The sequence below is a fragment of the Microtus pennsylvanicus genome, chromosome 2, assembly GCF_037038515.1.
Source record: "Microtus pennsylvanicus isolate mMicPen1 chromosome 2, mMicPen1.hap1, whole genome shotgun sequence".
Lineage (NCBI taxonomy): Eukaryota > Metazoa > Chordata > Mammalia > Rodentia > Cricetidae > Microtus > Microtus pennsylvanicus.
Window position 1 is genome coordinate 60,904,194 of NC_134580.1, and position 27,091 is coordinate 60,931,284.

At 47.4% G+C, this 27,091-nt stretch overlaps 1 protein-coding gene across 1 annotated transcript; it reads right to left on the reverse strand.

Annotated features, from left to right (window-relative positions):
- Positions 1-10,057: 10,057 nt before the first annotated feature.
- On the reverse strand, positions 10,058-20,259 carry Dcstamp (dendrocyte expressed seven transmembrane protein). Its single transcript, XM_075962545.1, has 4 exons — positions 20,225-20,259; positions 15,183-16,224; positions 11,099-11,407; positions 10,058-10,172 (listed from the first exon to the last, which is right to left on the reverse strand). The coding sequence occupies exons 1-4, from the start codon at positions 20,257-20,259 to the stop codon at positions 10,098-10,100; spliced, it is 1,461 nt and encodes a 486-aa protein (XP_075818660.1). The 3' UTR covers positions 10,058-10,097.
- Positions 20,260-27,091: the final 6,832 nt, after the last annotated feature.

A 27,091-nucleotide genomic window follows, 5' to 3' on the forward strand; every position in this document is an offset into this window, starting at 1 on the left:
AACCCTTAGGTAGGCGGAGTAAACAGAATGGAATGCTGGGAGAAAGAAGCTGAGTCAAGGAGTCGCCATGGTTCTCCCACTCCAGACAGACGCAGGTTAAGATCATTCCTGGTAAGCCAGCTTGTGGGCTACACAGATTAGTAGAAATGGGTTAGATCAATATGTAAAAGCTAGCCAATAAGAAACTGAAACTAATGGGTCAGGCAGTGTTTAAAAGAATACAGTTTCCGTGTAATTATTTCGGGTAAAGCTAGCCGTTCAGGCGGCTGGGTGCGGGGACTCAGCCCGCCGCTCCTACTACTACAGCAGAGAACAGACTAGTAACAGACGGGGCTTTTTACTCTTAAAGTTCACCTCCAGTGATATATTTCTACAAGGTCACATCTCCTAAGCTTCCCAAACAGTGCCACTAACCGAGGGCCAAGTATTTAAATGCCCAAGACTGTTGAGGACACCTTGTTCAACTTACCATAGCATTTAAGGGTATGGCTCCTTATAGTGCGGAGGTCTTCTGTTTGGGTTGGTTCCCCACTGCTCCAAGAGACACGAGGGAACAGACCCATCACTATGTCTAAGGGATATTCCAAACATTTTAGAACAACTGTCTTCTGATTTTATCACCAACTCGAATCCTGACATTTCCTGCCCTTTTCATGCCTGCACTTACAGACGAGAAGATAATGAGTGCTAGGGGTGTCTTCGCTAACTGCTTACTATACTGGATCAATTCTGCTTCTCACAAAGCTGTGTTCACAACCTCATCCCCAGTTCTTTCAATATAGTTGGCCCTTTCTGTTTATGGGTTCTGGGTTCTTTGAATTATACAGCATTTCCATGGCATCTCTAAGTAACCTAGAGATCATTACAGCATCAGAGAGGACACAGTGTTTCCATGACGTCTCTTAAGTAACCTAGAGATCTTTTTTACAGCGTAAGGGAGGACACATACAGGTTTTATGCAAATGATGTGTTGTTTTACAGAGGGATTTAGTAGAATGTTTGCTACAGAATGAAGAGTATCACATGAAAACAGTACTAAAAGCATAGAGTACCAAAGACTTACGGCTGCCCCCGGAAGTTGGAGGAGATGAAGAGAGAAGGGCATAAATTTCCGTCATGGGAAGCCATCCAGTGTCTGCTTTCTGGTCACAGCAGACCAAGGAAATGGCCACACTCAGCAAGTCAAACATGAGATAAAGCTGAGAGGTATGAACTCTCCAGAATCTCTTTCTTCCAAAGCTCAAGTCTCCCACGGACAAATGGGAATGTTCCCAAGTTGCTCTTATACTTCTGGATGAGAAAAAGGAGTGGACATTTTTCTGTCCCCAACCCTGAGGGATAGAATTGACCATAATACATTCAACACAGCATTTTCGAGACTGCCCGGACATGTGCAGCACCTCTGGGGGACGAATGCCCGCCATCCTGATGTGGGGACTACTTGAGAGCCAACCTGATCCTGCTGGAAACCTTTGCCCTTCCTCCCGCGAATTGAACATGGCTGCTTGGAGTTGCCTCACCAACCTGCAAGGGCACCAGGCAACTTGGGGCTGGCTGTGACAAGTGATGACAACCATATATAGTCACAGCAAATTCTCCTTGGGGGGAAAAGCTCTGAACAAAGGGCTTCTAAATGGTTTTTTGTTTATGAAGAAAAGGCTGGGAGGATTGAGAAGCTGTGGCTGAGATGGAGACAGATGTAGCAGTCTGCACGGGTTGGCGACAGTTGCTAACAGCTGATCCTGAGGGAAGGTGACTCGGAATGCTTAGGCAATGCCCTGATTGGGGTTTAGACACAAGAGAGCACCAAACAAACCTGGCTTCTAATCTGAGAAAACTGGAAACTACTTGGGTCACCAACTGCTGTAGGGAGCTGATGTCTAAGGATGAAGGGTAAGAAAGATGTTGAGGCGAAGGCCTCCTTGGCTCACAGGCTGGGGGAGTTTGGTAGACATCTCAAGGTCATTGTCACTGAAGCAAATTAATATGAATATAATAGCTAATGCAGAGTCAGACAAAAGTCAGAATCCAGGACTCCTGTCAGAGCTACATGCCTTTTCCAAATTAGAAGTCAAGAATGAGGAAAAATAGGCAGTTTTAGCCCCAAACGTCTAGATTTTGTAGAGTTCCATTTTCTAGTTGATTAACATAGAAGATCCCCAAAGAGCAACGGGGCAGAATTCATGAACTAAAGTTCATGGTTTGGGCTCCACTCTATTTTAAAAACACATTAAAATCCAATTTTACTTCTAACATTAACGATTAGACAAGTTCCCATAACAGTCTGGGTCTCTGGCTGTTCTGGGAAAAGTCAGTAGCTCTGTGGGAAACTGAGCAAGCCTTCCGCGCCCTGCAGATGAGGTTCAGGTGGACTGCATCTACACACCTGCCTGGCTTTGTTAGCTTACACCATCTACCTGGCCTGTGTAGGCCTGGAGTTTGCAACCCCCTGGGACCAGGAAAGAGAAACATTCTCAGAGCACCGGGCTGACAGTCGAGATGTTGTGTTATAGAAGCAAAAGGGAGGGAGGTGGCCAGAAGGACACTGAGCAAGAAGGAACAGAGAGCCAAGGTCACAGAAGCAAAAGGTCTTGTCCAAAATCCAGGGGCAGAGTTTTCATCTATTTCTGGATAAAAGAACAGGATGTGGGAACCAAAACTGTGGTCCGCTCTCTTCTGCCCACAACAGTGGTGACTTAGGCGGAGCGTCCTTTTTCTATTTTTAACCAGATCTCGGAGCTGCGTCAGAGGACCTCACTGCTGACTAATCTTGTCAAAGCGTCTTTTTCTGAATTGCATAAATGCCATCTACACAAGCTGAAGAACCCTGGAGAGAAAAACTGTAAAGACTCGGGGCACATTATAAATAGTGTCTCCATAGGAGCCGGGTGTTCCGGGCCATGGCCCACCTGAGGGTCTCTAGGATTCCATGGTTGAGCCACGCAGATATGACATGAGACATCTTTCATTTGTTTAAGCTGAATTAAGGTCGATGTTTTTTCGTCTGTTTGTTCACCTCTCCCCGCCCCCTTCATTCCAAAGCACAATGAGGGCTGCTTTTTTTTACGCTATATGAAAATGTATACAGATTTCTCAGCAAAACAAATTTTTACTTGTATATCCGTGCACCAGGAGTAAGCATTTCACTGGAGGAAAGCTGTCAGGAATGGGAACAAAGATCTTTATGGCAAGAACTCCATCCCAGGCAACAAGAAGACGTTAGTGACTGTGGTGAGTGAGGTGGTTATGGGTTACAGCCCCTCGCAGTTCCCTAGTGGGGAAACAGAGGGTACCCTGCCACTGTGAGACTGTACTCCAGCGCCACTCCAGCCAGCTTGTGTCTCTGCTTGGGGTTTGTTTCACAGGCAGGGAAAACCTTTGGTGCAGCCTGGAGTGGCAGGGAAGAGTGCCCACAGCTAGCCACTGACAGGAGCTGGTTCATACTGCCTTGGCCCTCAGTACAGTTCCTTAAGCTCTTCCCACTCTGCAAGAGTGAGCAGCAGGCTCTGCCAATCACGACCTTAGAAGTGGAAGGTATTATAGTGTAGGCTGTTTTCTGTGCGTGCATGTGTGTGTGTGTGTAAACTTACATCTATAGATTGTATATGTAAGTGTGGTTGGTTCTCCCCCCATTCCACCCAGGTCACAACAGACTGAAAATGTCCAGGGAAAACCACAGTGTGTCTATAGGGTGCATGTGCAGTTTTTGTTGTCGCTTTTGTGACTCCCTGAGCAATATAGTACAAATACACACTGCTCGTATTGCATTAGACATTATTAGTAATCTAGAGAAATTCTTTAAGTGAAAACATTGAGTTCACTCAGAGAATGTTTAAATGAATGATAGAGAAGAGACTATGTAAACGCGATTGTTCGTGAATGGCTAAAGCTGGAGAACTGTGGCATTGCAAGGACACATTTATATATATGGGTCTTGTCTTAGTGAGGGTTTCTATTGCTGTGAAGAGACAGCATGACCACAGCAACTCTTATAAACATTTAATTGGGGCTGGCTTACAGTCTCAAAGGTTGGTCTATTATTATCATGGTGCAACACAGTGATGTGCAGGCAGGCATGGAGTTGGCTACATCTTGATCCGAAGGCAACAGAAAGTGAACTAGGACACTGGGCTTGAGCATATATGAGACCACAAAGCCCACCTCTGCAGTGGCATACTTCCTCCAACAAGGTCATACCTACTCCAACAAAGCCACACATCTTTCTGCCTCTTTCTCTAGGTGCAGGGACCACAGACGCAGCCTGGCACACCCAGCTGGGATATATGTCCTTTACGAAGATGCTGTGCTGTGTACTATACACAGGCTGACTGCAGTAATTACTATGACAGAAAACCAAAGAAGCAAAAACGAATGTTCTCTTTTCATAAGAATGTTCAAATCTAGTCGGGAAGCAAAGATAAATTATTCACTCATGTGTGATATATGATTAAAAGCATGAAACATCTGAATTCAGAGGAATGAGTTATTTTCATAAATTGGAATAACCTGGACTATTTCCATTCAGTTGCTTTTCAGGACAGAAAACCCTCTGCAGCTACCGTGTTCTTTGGCTTTATGTTGGATTGCTCGGGTGTCTGAGAAACAGCCAAGATGAAGTAGGAGAGGGTAGTTTCAGCACCCAGCTCTGCTCCAAGCCTTGGCTGGGTGAGAACTGTTATTCCAGAGAGCTCATCAGAGAAAGGATGCTAGCACAGGAGAGAGGACCTGGGTTCCGGTCCTGCTTCTAGAACAAGCCACACAGCTTCCCCCACCGAGTGAGCCCGATACCCAGTAAGGACTCCAGCAGTTAGGATGTTTTCTTGGATGAAGGGATTTGAGTCGTGTAACATGAAGGGCCTAGCCTGCTTGTTTGTGTTTTCTGTAGCCCGGTTTTCCACAACTGTTTAGCCCCCAAGAAAATCACACATAGGTCTCCATAAATTATAAGCTGATTGGCCCATTAGCGCTCTCCTCTTATTGGCTAACTCTCACATCTTGATTAACCCATTTTTTTCTGATCTATGTTAGCCATGTAGCTCAGTACCTTTTTTTCAGTGGGGCCTATATTTCCTGCCTGTCCAATCAGCGTTTATTTATAATATGATTGACAGAATACAGACAATTCTCCCGCAGAATCGAGAGGGAGAGATGCTTTGTTATGTCACCTCACGACAGTAGCAGAATAATAAATAATAAACTCATTCTCTAGATTTTTGAGCTCAGCAGTTTTTCCTTCATCACATCAAGTATTTTAAAAGACTGTATTTATTTTTCCTCACTGTATTAACGTGTCCACTTGTAAAACACAGGGCACTTACTGTTTCCATATAAACACTTTTCCACATGCCTTCCATTTAAAACAATTTGGATTGATTTCCTTCTTCGCTAATTAATAGATCACATTTACAGCCAGTGCACCTCTTGCTGTGGAAAATCAAGACTTTCAATTTTCAGGTCATCAGCCACTGACAGGGCAGTCCGACTTTAAACGGTATGAAATTACAAATGACATTTAGAATTGAATAACAGCTGACTGTGTCTGTGTCTGTGGAGAAAAATAACATTTCTTTTGACCCTGTGTTATCTTTTTCCTTTTTCAGCAAATAAATCCCACTCATGACCCGAGAGCTTCTGTTGTTCTTTACGATTCATTGACCAACTGTGAAAGAGCAAACCAACCAAATGCCAAGAGTCCGGCCACTGTCCGTGTGCTCTCTGGGGGACTGCTGTCTCCCCAGAATCCTAGGCTTTAAGAGATAGTTACTTCTTTGGAGATTAGCTCAAGTCTCTCGAAAGCCCATCTCTGAGAGGTGAAGTGGCTTAGAAAGTCATTCAGCAAGCTGTGACTAAAATGGGTGTAGGGGAGATTTGAGAGCCTCTCTGTGTGTTTCTGACTCTCCATGCATTCCGTCCTGTGTCAGCTCGTGGATTTCTCAGACACCTTTCTGCATTATCAGGCGGTCAGTTAGCTACAACATGCGGGCTCACTACAGCCTACCGCTTGTTCTTGCAATCAAGTTTTACAGAAACACAGACAAGCGGGTGCAAGTATTGTCTTCCTGCTAGGATGAAAAAAGTCATCGCACCAGAGACCACACGAAGGCCAAAGCCTCAACTCCTTACCACCTGGCCTGTTATAGATCTCAGCTGTGTAGCGACCCTGGCGGAGAGTCCTTCTCTGTAGCTTTTACTCTGTGCATCAGACTTTCTTGTCTGAACTTGAGGAATGGTGCTTGGACTGATGACAATGAGAAAGAAGGAAGGAAAAAGGAAGGGAGGGCCTGCGCTTATTTAACTAATTTGCATGGGAAGTGTTCACTGGGTACACGTCATCTCGCTGTGTGTCTACGGGGTGGGTACGCTAAGTCTTAGGTTGTACATAGGAGAACATGCTCAGAAAGACAAGCACTAAGCTGCTTATGTTTATATAGCTAATGCTTAGCATGAGGATTTGGATCCCGCCTTCCCCAGTTTAAAAATCTGTTCATTCTCCTGTATGGTGTGGTGCTTCAAGGTTGTATTCCATTTCAAAGTAATGTGATCTAGCATCCCCTAAACTTAATTAAAAGTAAATTAAATTATCATTGAGTTAAAAATAGATTTAGTAGCAAGACCTATTTAATAAATAGCTAACAATAGACACGGCCATCCTGTGCATGGTGTCCTCACCCATTCCTACAAGTGGGTGACTGAACAGCAGAGGAGGAGGGCAGTACACTGGCTGGCAGGCAATTAGCGTTTTGTGTTCTTGAGGAACCTCAGTGGCTCATCAACAGCAGGTAGAAGTCCTGTGTGTATAACCAGCTACACAATTAATTACATAGGCATCTCGTAGATGTGCCTTTTGTTAATCAACAATCCGTCTTCTTCCAGGCTTACTAAAATTCTTCAAATGGATGTGTACTGAAATCACATAACCATCTTATTCGCTGGAGTTCTTTAGAACGTAGACTCCCAGGGCCTTCCACGAATCCCTAAGGCACTACACCTGAATGCAGGTTTGGAGATCTGAAATTTTCTCTTTCTTTTTTTTTTTTTTTTGCCTATGCGGTTGATCTTTTTTGTTGTTGTCGCGTGTGTGCATGCGTGTGTGTGCACACGGGCATCAGAGGTCAAGTTTAAGGAGTTTAAGGAGTGGGTCAGCAGGACTGTTGTTTGCACGGATACACGGCTGAGCCTAGACAGAACAGGTCTAGCCAGAAAAGCCTGCAGCCAGGGCGGGGCACCTGAGGCTAAGGTCACAAGCTGCAGAGGAGAAGTCCTAATCGGACCCTTTCACCATCTTCCAAAGGGCCAACAAGTGTGGACTAGCTGTCCCTCAGGTCCCAGCTCCGGAAATCTCCTGTAGCTCTCGGGCCAGTGGAGTTCTGAGTCCTTTTGCTCTTGAAATGCTGACATAGCTCCCACCTTTTCCTAATAGGTATGGGAGCGGGGGGGGGGGAGCGGGGGGGGGGGGTCATATCTGATGGAGAACGGACACGTGCAAACATTCTGACCCAAAGCTTCTGGGACACAGAAGGGAGCCAACCCTTAACTAGCTTGCTTGTTCTCTGGGATACTCTCTCTCTCGTTGTCTGCACAACATGTACCTCACACGGTTCCAAGCATAGACGAGACGGTGTGTGTACAATGTTTGCTCCTGTTTACTCCTTCACAGAAATGTCCCTTGGAGGGAGCGGTTACGCCTGGCAGCATTGTAAGCAAGAGACAGGCAAGAAATTATTAAACTAGGAAATCACGGCGTTAGTCACCACGGTAATCATTTTTGCATCCACATATGCTGAAATTAGAGAGCGAACCCGTATTAAGCAGGATGCTTGTGTAGTCTCGAAAGTTTCTCCCCACTGGTGCCTATTAATTACAAAGGAAAACAATAATTACGACGGAAGAATTCGCCGGAAATCACCATCGCCCTAGGCAGCAATGCGGGCCTCCTGCTGCGGCGCAGGAAGTACAGCGCAGACTCACTTTCCCAGAATGCATCGGAATGCAGCGAGGTTAACTGAGAGGGAACCTTCGCGAAGGCAAATGGAAGGAGATGGAGGAACTGCCCCAGTTTCTCCAAAGGGGTCAAGGTCCTGGCACAAAGGAACCGTTGAGGGTGTGTGCACTCTAAAGAAATAGCACCGTTACTGGTACTGTGAGATCCTGGCTTGAAAGGTCCAGAAGAGGGTGCTAACCCTTTGGTTGCCAAAAATGGAATAAGAGCTCCTGATTTTGTATATTTCTAAGTCATTTTTCTGATTTTGAGGCTGCTGGGTAAGATGCTAATGTTCGGAGATGGATGGTGAAGGGCGGGTACAACTTTATACCGCTTCCTCAGCTTTTTATAAGCCTGTAGATTTTCACAATGAAAAGATAAAAATTAAGAGAGAGAGAGAGAGAGAGAGAGAGAGAGAGAGAGAGAGAGAGAGAGAGAGAGAGAGAGAGAAATGATTTCCCTATTCTGGAGTTCAGAGATAACAGGATCAGGACTCAAGAAAGTCCCCCTCTTCTTGTGAGAGAAAAGGCATAAAGACAGCTGAGATGTGCATTTTAATAAGCAGGTCCCAGGAGGCTGTGCAACACACCATCCCATCCCAAACCTCTGTAAGGAGGCGGTACTGGGAGAATCGACAGAGCAGACAAAGGCTAGGGTGTGAGAGAAGAGCAAGGAATGGGAAGGAACTGTGAGTTCTTGCAAACAGTCTTCAGAAAGAGTCTCTGGCGAAGGAGAACAGGGAGGAGAAGCAGCTGTGGGGTGGCTTTCTGAGAGACATCATAGGAAAGACATGGAGGGGCAGAAAGAGACCAGGAGATTAATAGATACACTGATGACTTTTGCTCATGACTTCTTGGCGTCTGTTGGTGAGACTGAAGTAGAGTTTGTAATCGTCTGCTCTGTCCCTTTAAGAGACAAGCCATGTCCACTCCCTCCCCATCAGCTGAGGCAAGCTGATCTTCAGCTTCCAGCCTGAGTCCCTTCCTTTTTCATCTCTCAAGAGGCAGCTTCTGTCTCTCCTCACTTCTCCCCTTCCCACCTTCTCTCTCTCTCTCTCTCTCTCTCTCTCTCTCTCTCTCTCTCTCTGCCCGCCCTCTCTCTCTGTCCCTCTCTCTCTCTGTCCCTCTCTCTCTCTGCCCCTCTCTCTGTTCTTCTCCCTTCACCCCTTCCCTTCCATAACCCACTAAAAAAATATCCAACCTCACTCTGCATGGCGTGCCTACCCGTGCCATGTGGTTCCCTGCCCGGGGCCAGCTGCCTTCAGAAACCTGCAGTGTGGTCTTGTGGTGTGCCCATCTGTCTGTCTCTCCTCTTGGCCCGCTGCAGCCACTTGGGGAATTGCGCTGTCCCTCGGCCCCGCCTGGGACTGGCTGCCCACTGTCCACTGCCTGCTGCCTGCCCCCCACTCAGAAACTTGTCATGTGACCTCATGGCCCGCTGCCCGCTGCAGTCACCCGGGACCCTGCACCATTTTACTTAATCCATTACAGAATTCATAATTATTTTTTGAAAATTTTTTTTTCTCTGCTCTAAGCCATACTGCTTCCTTGTCCATTGCGGTATAAGTCAAGGTGACTTACAGAAGGAAGGGGTTTATTTGAACTTAAGGTTCCAGAGGGGTAAGACTCCATTACCATCACAGTGGGGAAGGTGGTAATGGGCAAACGTGGAGGCAAGCCCAGCCGAAAGCCCACACCTCCAGCCACAAGCAGGAAGCAGAGAGCAAACAGGAATCAGTGCATAGCTTACAAAACCGCAAAGCCCTGCTTCAGGGACACACTTTGTCCCACAGACCGCATCTTTTAAGCATCCCCCCAAACAGCAGCATCAAGTTTTCAAACATCTGAGCATCTGGAGGACACTTTCACTGAAGCCACCACAGTCCCTTTAGCTGTGACACAGTCTAGATACTGTGCTTTGTTCGGAAGACAGACTGAAAAGCCATCCACCTGGGAGCCATTTGGCATTATTATGATCAACAAGTGGCTTGAAAAACCACCCGAGAGGAAAGGGGGTCCTGTAACCGCAAACATCTGTAGATCTTCTCACACAGCGCCCCCTATTGCTGAGCCGACAGTGAGCAGCAGCAGCCGACCTGGAAGTCTACTCAGGTGTCTCACAGGTAATCTTCATTTGCAGTGTTCGTATTTCTCTTCCTAATCAGTTTCAGGACTGGAAGCCAGAAATGGACCTGAAAAGAGGGTGGATAGACACGGGAGTCACTGCGAATGCCTCTGCTATAACTTCTGAAAGACACAGAAATTATCCTCGTGGTCTTTCTTGGTCTTGCCTTGGCTGTAGCTGTTTCCCAGCTGTGTATGTTGTAGGGGTCTGAGCACAGCGATGTAAGTCATCGCGTGCTGGAGGTGAAATGGAAGTCTCTCAAGAGCCTGGTGATTCCTCTCGTCCACCCTTGAGGAAGGGTCTAGCTGGCCTTGGTTTTTTTTTGTTTGTTTGTTTTTGTTTTGTTTTTCAAAATAGGGTTCCACTGGGTAGACCTGGCTGTCCTAGAACTCGTTCTACAGACCAGGCTGGCCTCGAACTCAGAGAATCGCCTGCCTCTGCCTCCCAAGTGCTGGAATCAAAGGCGTGCACCACCACCTTTATAAAGCAACTTCACTTTGTTGTGCTTATGACCTAACTATGAGAGTGCTTTGAACTATTCTTTTCACCTGTTGCAGGTTTTTATTTTTCTCTCATTAATAAATAAGCCAAATAAAATCAATAATGTGTATAGGAGCCATATCTATCTATCTATCTATCTATCTATCTATCTATCTATCTATCTATCTATCTATCTATCTATCTCTGTTTGTCTATCTGTCTGCCTGTCTGTCTATCTATAGAGATATACAGGTAGACTTATTAGAATGAGAAAATTATTTAAAATGGTAGCTATTTCCTTCCATGTTTTTACTTTATTTTTGGTACAGAAAAGAAATAATTGGACATTGTTCCAAAATAGCCACTACAATAGATCTTCCCAACAGCCAACTACAACATACTTGGTTCAGTAGGCTTCCTCAGCTGTATTGTAGCTGGCCTCCTGATGTCAAGTTGTGCCTTCCAAACTCAGCCTTGGCTTACTTAGAGGCATACCTCCCCACTTGACCTTACCTTTTTAAAGTACAGACTCAGTTTTCTTTCAGCTTCTCCCGGTGGCTGCTTTGCTCTTTTCTTGAGGAGCTTTGCATGGAGGTATCGTATTCGCTCCCTCTCCACTCTAGGGTAGAAGGCTCCTGACACCAGAATTTTAAGCTGCATCAGCATGGAAGACAACAATCCTAGTACTGTTAGCGCTGCAAGAATAATGCTGAGAGGGACCCAAGTCTCAGACACAGTAAGCCTTGGTTTAAGAATGCAGCTGGATTCGAACATAGATATATTAAAGGAAGAATCATGGATGACGTCTTGCGTGTCTTGCCTCTGAAATGAAAGCATGAAATAGTCAATAGATACACCATCTTCTCTACCTTTGTCTTTCTACTCCCTTGCAACACACTATTTGCCCACAAATATTTAGGGAGCTTTGTCTGAAGCAGCTGTCTGTCAAGTCTTCCTCTATGAGTCATGATTGGAGCAGAGGGGAAAGGCTGACTTTATCTATAAAGGGGACAGTGTCTTCCAAGTGGATTTGTGGAGAGAATCTACGAAATAGAGTTTGTCTGCTCTATCTCTTCTCAGTGAGCCACAAGCCTGTGGAAGTGTTACGTTCTAGAAAGGCTGAGGACTACGTTAGCAACCACAGCCATATACCCGTCTTCTAATGGAACACTTGCGTCTTTACTTAGGGCACATAGAGGTGATGCAGGATGGGGAATCAGCTCAAATGAAAGAGAGCTTGGCTGGTCATTCGAGTCCCAGGCACAGCCTCCAAGGAAGGACAAATTCCCCTTCCTCAGGCCACAACGTTAAAAGGCGTTCACCGAGTCATAGCATCAATCAATCCTTTGGAGTTAGGGGGACTGCTTCCTCCTTAAACTCCGACATCCCTTTTAGGGTGACATGTTGGCCCACATCGCTGAGGGAGATCCTAAAGTCTTGTTGGAGGAAGTTTTTAAAATAGGGCATTTTCTGGTGTCTCTGGGTGTTCGGAAGGGGTCTGAGAAGCAACTCCTAGTTCCGCTGATGACACAGAAGATGGACGGACGGTGACATTGAGCCACCCAGCTCAGCCACCCGAGGTGGAGACTGCTTGCTGACTCAGCTCTTTTCTCATCTGACCCGGGAAAGTCATTTACTCTCTCGGTGGATTTGTTTTCTAATTTGGTAAAGCAGGAATTAATGGACCAGATCTGCCCCTGAATAAACTACCTCCCAGTGTAAATTGAACACCTTGGGGGTGACGCATTAACCTTACAGGCTGGAATACTTAGTAAGTTATTATCACTCTAGGGCCACAGAGCCCTGGGGCCAAGCAGAAGTAAATGACCTCTCAAAATAAAAAATAAAAGTAACAAAACAACCCCACCCAGAGAACATTTTGCGTCTTAGACCTACCACCAAACCTGGGCCCTCTGTATAAATGCCAACTCACATTTGTGCCTAAGCAGAGAGAAACGTTTGGGTAGCCGCTCTCCTCCCTTTATTAAAAAGACAGTCGGTCTACAATTAAATGGAGATTGCAGTCCCCAGAGCAGCGGCAGGCGCTCTTTTTAATACGATGGAAGAAACAAACACATCGATTGAGTCGGTGATGAGCAATTCTGCAATAAGAAAGCAGCGGGTGTTCGGTCTGTGGAAGGAGCTATTCAGTCGAGAAATGTAGCTGGGGATTGACCGTTGGGAGTGGGAGCCTCGGAAAGATTGAGTCAACGTTTTTGTATGGGCTCGGTTCGGGGCAGCGTGGAAGGCACGTCGCTCTTTCAAAATGCTAGGCAATATACGGAATGAGACCCCGATGATTTAAACCATGTTTACGTCTCTTAAGTAAACAACTTGCTGAGAGGGTGCTGCTGCATGATGGATGGAAGGCAAGCTCGCTGTGTTATCGGATTGTCCTGGAGAGCTAATGTGTCCAGAGCCTGGCCCGTGGGGTGTGCTCACACAATAGGAGCGAGGGCTGTTATCGCTTACACTGCAGATCCATCCCAGCTCAAGTCGGATGGTTTCCCATAGGCTTTATCTGAAACATTTGTCTAAAGTTGTATGATAGTGGGAGAGAAATATTGACAAAACTCTGCACCAATGTTTCTCTTCCTGTCTGATTTCTCTTTCACAAATCTGCAGCAACAGAGGAGGCGAGGAGCCTTCAAGGGCATCCTGGGATAAGGGCAGGGCATTGCCAGCTACTCGAAGGAGGCTAGCTGCTGGCGCAATCTCCCAGGGACTGCAGAAGAAAACTCGGGAGATGTCACAGACGCCTTGCACAGACAGACATCTGACCCAGTGGCCACCACCCAGCTGCTGTTATGTGTGACCACAGTGGCCTCTTCCCCTGGCATATCAGCTCTGCCGTGGTCTAGACGTTATTATGTCCCTGGTACTCAGCAGTGTTTGTGGCAAGATAGAACTTACACACACACACACACACACACACTCCAGTCTAAATCAGTGAGAATTTATTGAACAGGCATGGATTTTTGATATTGTCAGAGAGAGAAATGCGTGAGAGAAACAGAAGAGGAGGGAAGGGGATAACTGAGAGGGAAAAACATCAAGACCAAGGGGAAGAGTGAGGTGGAGAGAAGCCTTTGCTTCTGGGCTTCTTATTTGGCTTCATTGGAAGCATGCCTTCCATTATTGGCCTGTTCCAACTATCTAGAGCAACGGAGAACCTTGCAATTAAGTGAATTCTGCAGGGGCAGCAGAGAGCTCAGAGTAATCAACTCTAAGAAGCTCAGGATTGGGAGGGCAAGAGCCCAGAGACTGGGTGCGCTGAAGCAGAGGAAAGGGAAGTAGATGCAGGCTGGGGCCGGAGGATTTGAGCAACCCAGAAGCAGAGAAAGGGAGAGGAGGGTTCTACTGATAGAAATTCAACACACACACACACACACACACACACCACACACACACACACACACACACACACACACACACACACACACACTGTCTGAAGTTATGTGGGGAAAAAAGCTAAGATGTGCGTGGACTCAACATCCCACTCTTTAGATAGAAGTCCTTTTCTGTTGGCAAGGACTCAGGCTGCATGAGAAAGTTCTCCAGTAGAGTTTGAAGTCTGTCTGCCCAAGTCTTGACAGTGGGAGAAAGTCAAGCCCCAAACCTGCCTTTCAGGTTCGTTTACACCCCTTGAGACGCAAGCAAAATGAAACCAAAGTTTAAAACCAGAGGAGCCTGTGATACTCCGGGAGCCTGTGATACTCCGGAAGCCTGTGATACTCCGGGAACCTGTGATACTCCAGAAACCTGTGATACTCCAGGAGCCTATGATACTCCAGGAGCCTATGATACTCCAGGAGCCTGTGATACTCCAGGACCCTGTGATACTCCTGGAGCCTGTGATACTCCAGGAGCCTGTGACACTCCGGGACCTGTGCACTCAGGAGCCTGTGATACTCCAGAAGCCTGTGATACTCCAGGAGCCTGTGATACTCCGGGAGCCTGTGACACTCCGGGAACCTGTGATACTCCAGGAACCTGTAACACTCAGGAACCTGTGCACTCAGGAGCCTGTGATACTCCAGAAGCCTGAGATACTCTGGGAGCCTGTGATACTCCAGGAGCCTGTGATACTCTGTCTGGGAAACAGGTTTCAGCTGCCTCGAGATAAAGAAACTGTCCATGTGTACATGATGATGTGACCATGTGCCTGGTTTGAGAGGGACATAGAGATTTTTTTCCATGCACAGAGAGATAAATGTAACGCCACCAAAGGCCAAGGAATATCACTGTCCAAGTAAAACCGGACCAGGCAGAGTTAAGTTCCCCTACTTTCTGGAAGGAGGAAGCCCATGCCAACAGCAGGTGATTTTAGACCTCTCACTGATGAACTAGAAGAGAATAAATGTGTGTTGTTTTAAGACACGCATCGTGTGATTCTTTGCTGCCATAGCCACAGAAAAATAACGTGGAGTCCTATTCTAGCCCTGGGACCTAATTCAGCCATACCTATCGGGCTCCTTCTGTGTGCCAGACACCCATAATCTGAAGACACTGTCAGACTTGGGAAGTCCCAGCATTTTTTGCAAGGTCCACCAATAAAAAGCCCGGGAATACTGCATGGAGTACCGTGAGCCCCTACCTCTCCACGAAGTTTCAAGTGAGCCTCAAGCCCTGGCAAGCTTTGGAGATGTTTGTTCACGGAGGAAATGAGTCGGAACAGCAGAAAATCCACAGCTGCAAACAGCACCCACACGTAGAGATGGGTCAGGACGGGAAGGAAAAAGAGCCCCAGGTTTTTCCTCTCTTTAGGACTCAGCCGCACAGACGGGATGATGATGTATTTCTTCCGTTCCTTCCTATTCAGAGGGAGGACACAGGGCCGCTGTTGGTGCCTCTGCTCTTCGTCAAACTGAACAAATTGCCTGGTGATGTAGACATTCTCATACTTCCGGCCACAAGGGCCCAGGAACCGCTTCATGAAGAGGCCGGTGCTGAAAAGGATGAGGAGAAGCCCGGCCAGGGCGAGAAGCTTCTGGCCCAAGGAAGACAATAGCTCTGTCATGACTACCATATGGGACAGGGCACCCAGGACTTCTCCCTTGGTGTCATTCATATGAGCCTCGAAGGTACGGCTGGGACTAAAGAGGGAGACCACTAAAGTCTGGTTCCAAGAAAGGAGGTCATCAAATAGATTTGGCGGAGTGGCAAGGCCATAAATCCACTGAAGGGCTTCACAATATCTGGCCAAAAGTGGAACATGGATTGCAAAGCTCTTTGCCCTTAGGTTGCAAGTCATACTGTCTAGGAGACCTCTGAAGTTATAAAACATATTTTCCACATGTCCCAAGATCACCATCCCTGTGCCAGCTGCAATCAAAGCGTTCCTGCCTTCCCGGAGGCCACAGGAGAGGAAGGCAAGAAGCAGGAAACAGCGGGCATGCTTGGAACAGCACAGGAAGACACAGATGCTTGCCCACACAGCGGCGAGCACGGCAACTGAGGGCAGGACCCAGTAGAAGGCTGCTGAGAGGAGGCTCACGGCAAGGAAGGCCACAAAGCAGCAAACTCCCAAATGTTGGATGAAGTCCATCCAGCCTGTACTTCCTGGGAATACATATGTCCGCCAAAGCCTTAGGAAGATGCTAGTTCCCAGGGTCCAGAGCCTCTTCCTCCCCGTGTACCTAGGAATAAAAAACAAAAAACAAGCCAAGTTCAGACATTGCTTAGAGGTCAGCTAGTACATACATATAATTTCTTTATCCCTCCCTGTCTGCTCCTTCTTAGTGGGAATCCCACCAGGAAGCGGGAGAAATAGCTTACATCCAGAGGTGAAGTGACGCAGGGTGGGGGCACAGGCCTTTCGTCCCAGCACTCGAGAAACAGAGGCAGGAGGATCTCTGAGTTTGACGCCCACCTAGTCTACAGAGTGAATTCCAGGATTTCAGGCCCACACAGAGAAACCCTGTCTCAAAAAAAACCAAAACAGCAGCTAGAGGGAGGGTGTTTCTGCATTCTTTGGCTCTACGCTGGCCTTGTGATTGATTTAGCCAATTAAAGGTGCCCATCTGCCATCTTTAGGTCGGTGATCCATGTCTTCACACTCTGCGCTAGCCCCGCCCTCGGCTGCATTGTAGTAGTTAGTGTCTCTTGACCGTTAAACATCACCAACTCGCTGGAACTAAGAATTCCTCCTGGAGGTCAGTTGTCTGAGATGGGTCTGTTGAGCTGTGGTCCTTCTGGACTACCCAGGGGCCGTGTTGCTTCCCTGTGCCAGTTCCTGGAGGGGCCTGTGTTCTGCAGCTCACGGTCTTTTTCCCTCCATCTCAAAGCCAGTCAGGCTGACTCTTCCTTTTCTCTGGCCCCCACTTCCATCTTTACCGTTTCTCTCTCACGCTGATCTTTCTGCATTTTGTTTCAAAGGAACTTTGTGACATCTTAGAGCCACCCAGATAGTTTAGACGATTCCCTCTCAAGACTGCATCTACAGGCTTCCTTTTACCATGTAAGGTGGTCTGTTCACAGGTTCTGGGCATTAGGGCATAGACAGCTTAGGGAAATGTTTAGCCTGTCACACTAGGTTCTAGCACAGCAGCAAGGTCTGTCCCTCAGCTGAACTTAAAAGGCGACGCCATTGTCAAACAGGTAAGACAGCCCCCACTCACCCCACCCCTGCCACCAGGCTCCCAGCTGGTCCACGTACGCTTGGAAAATAATAAATACTGTTCTGTTTTGTTTTCCACCACCAACTTTTGTCCCGGGCTGCTTGACTGTAATTGCCCACTGACAAAAGCAGTAGTCCTGTGTCATGGGTTCCAAGAGTTGAGACAAGCTTTAGGCTGATGGATGGGCTGCGATGTCAATACAGTGCATTACATAAGTGTATCTTTAACAGTCATCCGTTCGTCTTCTGTGCTCTTGTTTTACAGACCAGAAAGCACACAAGAGCATCCAGACTTGACTGTGGTGTTGGACCCGGTACCGCTATGTTGCTGCTTCCTCTTCTGCCATCTCTACCCCATGAGTATGGGTCCCTCTGGAAACTATTCAGGGAAACTACGAATATTTTTGTCCCTAAATTAATCAGGTCTGGGATAATTAAAATTTAGGTGTTAGGAGGCTGCTACTAGGTCTGTGATATACTGAGAATGAGTTGGGTTCATTTGGACTGATATAAATAAAATTGAGGTCAATTTTAACAAGTAAAAAAATTTAACAAGTAAAAATTTTAGTCAAGTAAGCTAACTGACTTAAAATATCTATTGAACACTGTGCCATGTGTATGAGATTTAGTGGGGACACTGAGAAGTCTTTAAACTCTCTCACATATATTTGATTTCATGCAAGTATTATGGGCTAGGACTTACGGTGCTGCTTGACACTGAGAACCCTTGCGTGGCGTGGCACTTAAGTGTGGAAATGACGAATGTAGGTGGTGGCTCCGGGGCATGAACTGAACGACCAGATGTGACAATCTGATTCTCTCATGCTCAACTCCATAGCAAGGGTCATTGTCACCTGGACTAGCTTCACAGAGATCAAGATTCTAAACGTGTGGGACCAGCAGGATGGCTCAGCAGGTGATGACAATTGCTTCATAAGCCTGGTGTATTGGTCAGCTTGACACAGGTTAGTGTCGTTTGGAAAGAGGGAACCTCAGCCGAGAAAATGCTCCCACCAGACTGGCCTGTGCACATTTTTCTTGATTGATAATAGGTATGGGTAGACCTATTCCACGGGAGGGGACGATGCCAGCCCTGGATGGTAGTCCTGAGATTCAGAAGAAGGAAGCAGAGTGAGCACCCAGAGGAGAAAGCCACCGAGCAGAACACTCCTCCGTGGTCTCTGCTTTAGCACTTGTCCTGGCTTCTCCTTATGATGAACTGTAATTTGGACGAGAAAGGTGCAATAAGCCGTTTCCTCCCCACCACCTCCAATCTGCTTTTAGTCACGGTGTTTGGTCACAGTTGTAGAAACCCTGACTAAGACACATGGCTACCTGAGTTTTGAGACCTGGAATTCACATAAAAGTGGATTGGCAGAAGAGTGAACTCCACAGATTTGTCCTGTGACCTCTACATATCAATACATAGTAAATACATCCCACTCCCCCCCCAACTTTCTCTCTCTCTCTCACAGACACTATCACACACACACACACACACATACACACAAATACAATAAAGTAAAACTATTTTCAATAAAGACTCCCCACAGGAGAACCCTGGTTCTTTACCACCACAAGCGTGTACCGTTTCAGAATCAGTTAGATGGAAGGTGAGTAGTGCTCACACATGGCCATATCACCAATGGGTCTGTGCTCCTGAAACTGTCCGGTGTGTCCCTACACAGGAGGGCTTGGTGGACATTGGACTCTGAGCAGAACATCCACCTCAGAGCGGGTCAGGAGCTATGTCTCCTCAGACATGACTTCACACACTTTCTTCTCCATTAATCTTAGAATAACCACAGAACTTTTGGATTCAGTCCCACGCTGAAGTGGCCCGTAAATTAACTACTAATTGTCTATGACATCCAGGGCACTTTGCAAGAAGCCTCCACACCCCCTGCCTCAAATGCACTTTGCATTTTCTGCAGAGGAAACAGAAGCAGGAGCGGCCTTCCTGCAGAGCTGCCTGTACAGGGGAATTCACGCCAGGCTGTACTTAGCCCCAGGCAAGCCTCTGCACCCAGCCTAGATTCCACCAGTCTGGGTTAGGGGACAGGACACACAGCTGTCTGAACTTGTTCCTACTGGAAACACACCACATGAACTGCCAGTGTCTGCTCCAGAGCTGGCCCAAATATCACAAACCCATCTCCACCAGCTACGCATTGGTTTTTCTCTTCTTCAATGAAACAGCTGACCCCGCGAGGTTAAAATGTCTCCAACCAGCGGGTTTGTCATGAACCAAATTAGAACACCCGGTTTCATTTGTTTTTCTAATTTCCTCTATGAGGCCCCAATTCTTCTCATCTGCTGAAATATTAATAATGTACATTGTAGGCTCATTTCTTCTCCTTTTGCCTTTATCCTCGTACAGCATGTTCTCAATACAGATATTCCTCTGCAAGCATGGAACAGATTTATAGGCACATTAAAATTTTAGCATTCTACAATAAAATCTAATATCAATTAAACGAGATCTATGGCTGCAATCTCATCCCGGAAGAGGCAAGCGACAAGAGACAGTTCCACCCTTGCCCCCCTTGTCTGTGTACTGAGGACAGAGGGTGAGCCTAAGACACCAGCCCTTCAGGGGGAAAGACTAGAGGCGTTCTCCAGTGCCCAGAGCCCTGACCTTGACCCTCCCCCCTCCAACTTCTTCCCCACCCTTGGCCTGTCATTTCTCCTAATTCAGAGGACTTGCCTGATCCTGCTTGTTGAAGCTTAAGGAGAGAAACTTCTCCAAACACCCGACATTCCCTGGATCTGGTGTGTTCTCTCAACAGGACACATGCCCTTCCATAGAACACTGAGATTTTCTTCTGTTCTAGCCAAAGCCTGGATGCTCAAGTGCGTGGAGAGCTGAGCGGCAAGACGGTTGCACTGTTTACCTAGCACTAGGATGCTATGTCCTGCTAGTCTTTCTTGGGGGATCTTGATGCTTTCCTTTCCCAGTAACAGTAGAGTCCAAAGTCTATCTGCTTGTTTCTTTCTCAGGGACTTTGGAGAAAAAACACCTTGCATGCATGTCATGGTCAGCCAGGGACGCCATGACGAAATGCCTTAGAAAGGAGCAGGAGACATTTTCCTCACAGTTGTGGAGACTGGAAGACCCCATTCAAGGTCTCACAGGGCCAAGCCCTGGTGAGGGCTATCTTCCTGGTGTGCAGAGGGCTTCTCTCTGTGTCACCCAGTCACACTGGCAGAGAGTGCTACCTGCAGATCCCATTAACCTTTAACTTCCCTAGAGAGGACTTTTCCTCACGCAGCCTCACTGGGTTTGAATACTAGGATCCTAACGGGGGGAAGGGGTATCTGTCTTTAAAAACAAGTTGGCTCTGTCGGGCAGACTTTGGGCTCAGCTATCAGCTTGCATTTGACCTTCTGGAAGCTCAGCACTTCCTCCAGCCCCTACTTTAGCTCACCTTCCAGCCATGCCCTAGAATCACTTCCCTCCTCCTCTGCTCCGGGGAGAGCCTGAGTGTGCTCTGAGCTAATTTCTAGTCTGTGCGTCTTAGCGTTTAGCTGAGCCCTGTTTGCTTCCCTTCATGTTTACAGGCCTGAGTCCTTCCTCCTCCACATTTCTTTTGGCAGCTTCTAAAAGCCTACTTGATCCCTTTAACCTATCATTTCTCTTCATTTTGCTTCCATTATCAATAATGCTTATTGCCTGACTCGACAGCCTCGTCTCTCCAACAGAAAGAGCCTGCCTCTTGCTTTTACAGCAGCAATTCCCCAGGAGTAACCACCGCTTCCTCGCTTTTATCCCTAGCCTATGGTTTGCAGCATGCCCCTAGCGGGCAAACCTTAGCTAGAGTTCACAGCAGAGCGCTAACCGGACTTCATTTCCCTCTCACGGGGTTGAGGTGATGTCCACAAGAGCCGGTGAGAAGAAACAGCAAAGAACAGGGCTGTGGTGAGGACCCTGAACCAAACCAGTGCCCTGCAGGGTGGCACAGCCTGTGTAGCTAACCTGAGACCATGTTTACCTGCTTTCATGCAGAGCTGAGCTGTTCCCATGGAAACAGGAGCATCAGTCTTTCCTATCCATCCTGCACGTGTAGCTAGCAAACACAGCTGCCATGGTTTTCTCTGGCAGTGTGCGTGTGCGTATGTGTGTGTAATTTTCAGCGTATCAGCATGAACTGGCATGGAATTCATGAATTCCCATCCCAATACCTAGAGTCCACTCTGCCTACCTTGTCGGGAGTCAGGGACAGCTCTACTCCTGAGCACTGTCCTCTGAGCACAAATCAAACATCAGCTCGCAAGTGTATCTCCTATCTCACTTCGGCTACAAGGCCTGGCCAGACCATGTAACAAACAGAATCATGGACTAATATTAACAACTTGCAGGTGAGCGGGCCACCACTCTAGATGGAAGATGCACATCCCCCACACGGAAAGCCATGGCCTGCTAGAGTGAGGGAAGGGGGAAGGAATGAACATGGCCTTCCTGCTGGGAAAGGCCAGGAGCCCACGCCCTCAGGAGCTATGCCATTCTTTCTGGTCCTCTCCCTGGCAGCACTGGCCTGGTCTGCTATCTTACACTTTGCAGCTTGCTCTGACCCTGCTTCTGCACAGAGGCCAATGGCCTGAGCTCAGTCAGCCCAGATAACCTGCAGACACCTGGCAGAACACTAACTCAAAGCGACAATCTCTCCTGTCCTCCAGGGCACCTCCCACCAGCTCTGCCTCCGGCTTTCTTTGGGATCTGACATGATATGAAACTCATTTGAAAAGAAATCCCCACAAAGGAGAAAGTAAAATAACTAACTAAACAAACAAACAAGTAAATAACCGGGCACGGAGACAGGACGCCTGCTCTCTAGCTTGCAGCGAACTACACAGACTGTGTGGCCTTTCCTGGGTCATTTCACCTCCTGGGCCCTCAGCTTGCTGGGCTGCTGCTCTCCAACGTTCTGAGTCGTCTCTATCAAAGCCCAGCACCTGGGAGAGGGACAAAGGAGGAATGAAAGGCAGCCGCTTCCTTTTTCCTCCCTCCTTTTTAAATTCCCTCTCTTCCTTCCTTGCAAACTTATCTTTTGGTTCAGAACACGCTGTTCCCTCAGGCTGCCAAAATAGTGGGAGCAGCAGGAGCGGCGACCTCTTCTGAGGTGGAATGAATTCCTCACCGCTCTGTTTTAATCATTCCTGCCTTGGGAAAGCCAGCAACTGCCTTCTCCAGAGAAGACGGGAGATTAATGAAAGCTGTGGGGTAAACAGAAGAGCACCTAGGGAACAGGGCAGTCCATCACTGTGTGCTGCAAAGCTGGGAAGCTCACTGTGGGCCAGGCTGGGCTGCTCTGCCTTGGTGCCTAACCAATCAGCTCCCCACGCTAAGCACAGCCAGGATACCAGGCCACCGAGATCCACCCTTCCCAAGCCAGGTAGATCTGCACACACTGTGCCTTCAGCAGGACATCCCTGGGCAGCCTTCCCTGAGATAGCCAGGCGGCAGTCCCAAACCGCTTCCTTGGGTCCTTCACACCATAGGCAGACAGCTGCCGTACAAATACAGTTTCCAGTACTCTCTGGTCATGGGGCTGGATTCCAGTTTACTAGCATTTTCTTTTAAAAGCAATTTTAGAAGCAAGATTATTCTGAAGGTCCACTTACATGTTTCCCTCAGGTTCTTCCACAAGCATAGAACACACCCTTCTGGACTCTCCAAGGCTTAATATAGCACAGGGAAAGGGGAACCAGACATGAAGGTGGCCACATCACCCTGAATCAATGTCTTCATTTCCCCCACAAAGTGACTAAGTATTTAATGTCACCAAGGGTAAAACTGGTGTGAAAAAACCACGGACTTCATTCTTGCAGCTTCCTCAGAAGACGTTCCAGGCATTAACTCTAGGAAACAGCGTGGTAGGACATTGTCAACACAATACTTTGTGAAGCTGGGGGCCCCTTCTCTCTTCCCTATTTTCACCCCAGCTGTGTGTGGGGGGTGACAGACTAATTTTACCCCAGCCCAATCCACAACTGGAGTCAGGCTCCTGGACAAGCCCAGGGTCTGAAGTACTAGTCAGTACCCGGCCTCGATGTAGTACCCAGCAGCGTAGACACTTCGTTCCCTAGCTAAGAGGACCATTGTTGCTTAAGGGAATTTAGGAAAACTTCAAGAACTCTTAGTCTGTGAGGATGTGAGTGAAATTTAAGTGTCGCAGGGAAGGGTGTTGCTTTAAGGATTATTATTAACAACAATCTGACGAAAAACAACAGCACGTCCAAGATCTCAAATCTTACTTTCAAAACTGTTGGCTCAGAGTAACACTTTGCAGGTAGTCTTCTGATTAGATGACCAAGTTTCTCCCTTCTCAAAGTATCTTTTGTCTGTTTCACATATGCTAACTGGACTCTTCAACAATGCCAACAGTTTTCCGGCTTCCCTAGAAATTTGGAAGAATCATTCATTTCGATTCAACTGAATTATGAATCAACATGCATTTATTGAAGTTCTACCAAATGCTGAGTGACATAAAAAACCTAATAAAATTCTAACTTCTGATTTTAAAGGCTTTGTACTTTATTAGAGAAATAAATATATATACCTATCTCTGTGTGTATATACATAATACATATATAATGTATATATGTATGTAAATATGTGTGTAAATACATACATACACATACATACATACATACACACACACACACACACACATACAGGGGAGGGCGTTAAGGAACTGGTTCATTCAGTTGTAGTACTGGGCACGAACAAGAACGGACCACGAAACGCACAACGGAACCCACTTTAAGAGTTTATTAAGAAAAAGACATGCTCACAACTGAAGAAGTTGGTGGGGGAGAGAGAGAGAAGAAAGGGAGGGAGAAAGAGGGAGAGAGGGAGAGAGAGAGAGAGGGGGAGAGAGAGAGAGAGAGAGAGAGAGAGAGAGAGAGAGAGAGAGAGAGAGAGAGAGCAGAAGAGGGACAGAAAGAGAGCGTGCAGCGGGCATGTTCAGCTTTTAAAGACTGCAGGGGGTTATGTAGCTGTAGCTGTGGCATGCGTAGATCACATGACCATGCTACATACACTACACGTAGAGTTTGAGGGCCCCAGGTGGCTATATAAATTGCCTGAGTGCTTCATGGCGCATGCTTGTCTCTGGAATTCAGAGGTGCCCGAGTTTGTGGTGACTAGACATTTTGCCAAAAGGCTGGGTGATGGCAACCTAACACTTGCAATTCCAAATCTGCATCAACCAATATTTTCCCTCTCTCCATGGTAAATTTAAGAGTATCATTTATTTTGATTCAGTTAAATGCAATTGAATCTGTTGAGGGCAAGCTGGAACTATGAGACTTGAACTGACCGAGCAGACCAGGAAAGAGCTGGTGTTGCAGCCCAAGTTCACAGTGCATTTCTCTACGGAGTTCTCTCTTCCGCAGAGACCCCAGGCTTATACTCTTCCACTGAGTAAATGACGCCTGTCTATGATGTCATAGGTTCTTTATGTTTATTGATCCAAATGCTAATCTCACTCAAAAAATAAGAAAAGACTTCATGATATCTTACAGAATGTTTGGCCAAGCTGGACGGTGGTGGCACACGCCTTTAATCCCACCACTCGGGAAGCAGAGGCAGGTGGATCTCTTTGAGTTCGAGGCCAGCCTGGTATACAAGAGCTAGTTCCAGGATAGGCTCCAAAGCTACAGAGAAACCCTGTCTCAAAAAACTAAAAGAGAGAGAGAGAGACAGAGACAGAGAATAAATGTTTGGCTAAAAAGATGCATGACATACTAAATTAATGACATGCCAAATTGACGACATACTAAATTAAAAAACGCAGCCAGATGGGCTTAAATGGAAAAGAAAGACAAAGTGTAGATATTTGTTTAGTATCTGGGTAAAGACAAGGAAAGAGCGGTGGTCTGGGTCTTTCTTTAGGAGTCAGTTAAACGTAGAGACAGTGGCTCAAGGTTGCCATGGTTCTGATGAGGTGTCAAGATAAACCCACTTCCCTGGCAGTCTGTCCAGGGATACAGTGGATATAAACAGAGAGCTGGGATTAACACAACTTGGCCTCCCCAACAACAGGGTCACATCCATCTTGAAACTAGGAGGTGAATTAACTTTCCGAGGAGCGCCGTATTGGGACAGCGTGGGAGGATGAAGGTGTCCCTTTACTGGGAGAGGCCGCTGGAGACCATTTTGCACTCAGAAAGCCAGGGGCTGCCTCAGCTGACTGCCTGCAGCTGTGCCTGGAGAGCTGAGGCGTGGGAAGACAGGCCCTCCAGCCAGGAGCTCCCAGTGGATCAGGGAGACTGAAGAGAGCGGAGTGAACAGGAGAGAATAGAAAGCAATATTGAGCGATGGGGAAATGCACAAAACCTCAGTCTGTACAGCACTTCCTGTGGGAACCGACTGTCCAGGTTTTCCAGTTGAATAAGCAGCCGACTGCTCTGCTGATCCAGAAACAGTGCTGGGCCGGACGGTGGTGGCGCATGCCTTTAATCCCAGCACTCGGGAGGCAGAGGCAGGCGGATCTCTGTGAGTTCGAGGCCAGCCTGGTCTACAAGAGTTAGTTCCAGGACAGGCTCCAAAGCTACAGAGAAACCCTGTCTCTAAAAACCACAAAACAAAACAGAAACAGAAACAGTGCTGGGGGCCCCAGTGGAGAAAAGGGCAAGCAGGGAAAATTTCAGGGAGGAACCTTGAGGCTGGGGGAGAAAAGAGAAGATCCAGGAAATGGCCTTTGGGACTGAGGAAGTATTTAGTTCTTTTGAAAGAGCCATTTTGGTAGAGGGCTGAATCCAAGAGCCAGGAAGGGAGGAGTCTGCGAGAGGTGGAGCACTATTGGGGATGGAGATGGATAGACAGGCAGAGAGGATACAGGAAGCTCAGCATCTTGCCTGTGCAGGCAATGCATACAGAGGAAGGTGTTGGCATTCTTTGAAGAAGAAGAAGAAAGGGGAGGGTGGCCCCCACCCAGGTCTCTTAGCAGAAGAGCAGAGGTTGCCGTCCTGCAGGGCGATCTGGCGCAGCTGAAGATGAGTTGTGCTTACAGGCTCTCCAATACCCTCAGCCGAGCTCCAAGAGTCCCTCAGAACTCTGCATTTGAGTGGGACTGAATGCCCAGGTGAGCTTCCCCCCTAAAGACCCTACAAAGGGTTTATCTTGGGGTTGAAGGCTATGGACATCTCACATCCAGCTGAACAATGTCATCTGAGTGCTTCCTGTGAACTTAGAAAAATGAAAAAGCCGTGGTTATCTGGAGACTTTAACCCTGTCCCCTCCAATGTTCCTTAGTGACTTTGAAAGGGCACGTTAGGATCGATCTGCAAGCCTCAGCTTAACAGCTTTGGACAGCAAGACAAGGAGGGCAGAGGCGTAGAGTCTGTTCTGATTCCACAGTGGTGATTATGAGAATCAGAGCCTGGGCTTCTGGGAGCTCACTGGGATTCTGCCAGCAAGGGGCAGCCATCCTGAAAATCACCGTACCGTAGTGTCCTAGAGCCAGGAGCACCGCCCTTTCTTTCTCCCATCAACAAGATCTCTGCCATTTTAGATGTGTTGAGCCATAGAAGCATAGTTTCCAAGTTCATCTCAGCTCAGGAATACCTCTGAGAACCAAGATAGGGGCAGGGTGGTTTTGGAAGGTGTGCGGTCTGGTGTAAATAGGGGCTGTCACAACAGCTTCTGACGGCTTCTCCTGCACAACCAACTACAGGCAACGCAATGCCTCCTGTGCTGAGTGAAGAACTGGAGCTCTGTCTGAGGGTCCAGGCTGGCCTTTCCAGGGGAGCTCTGGTAGCACTTTCTCATAGATGCTGCTTGCTTCTGCAACTCCACTACAGAGCCTGCATCTCGTTCTCCTTGGTCTTCGGCACCCATGCCATCACCTGCCTTTTCTCCTGATTGATATTACTCTCCACCC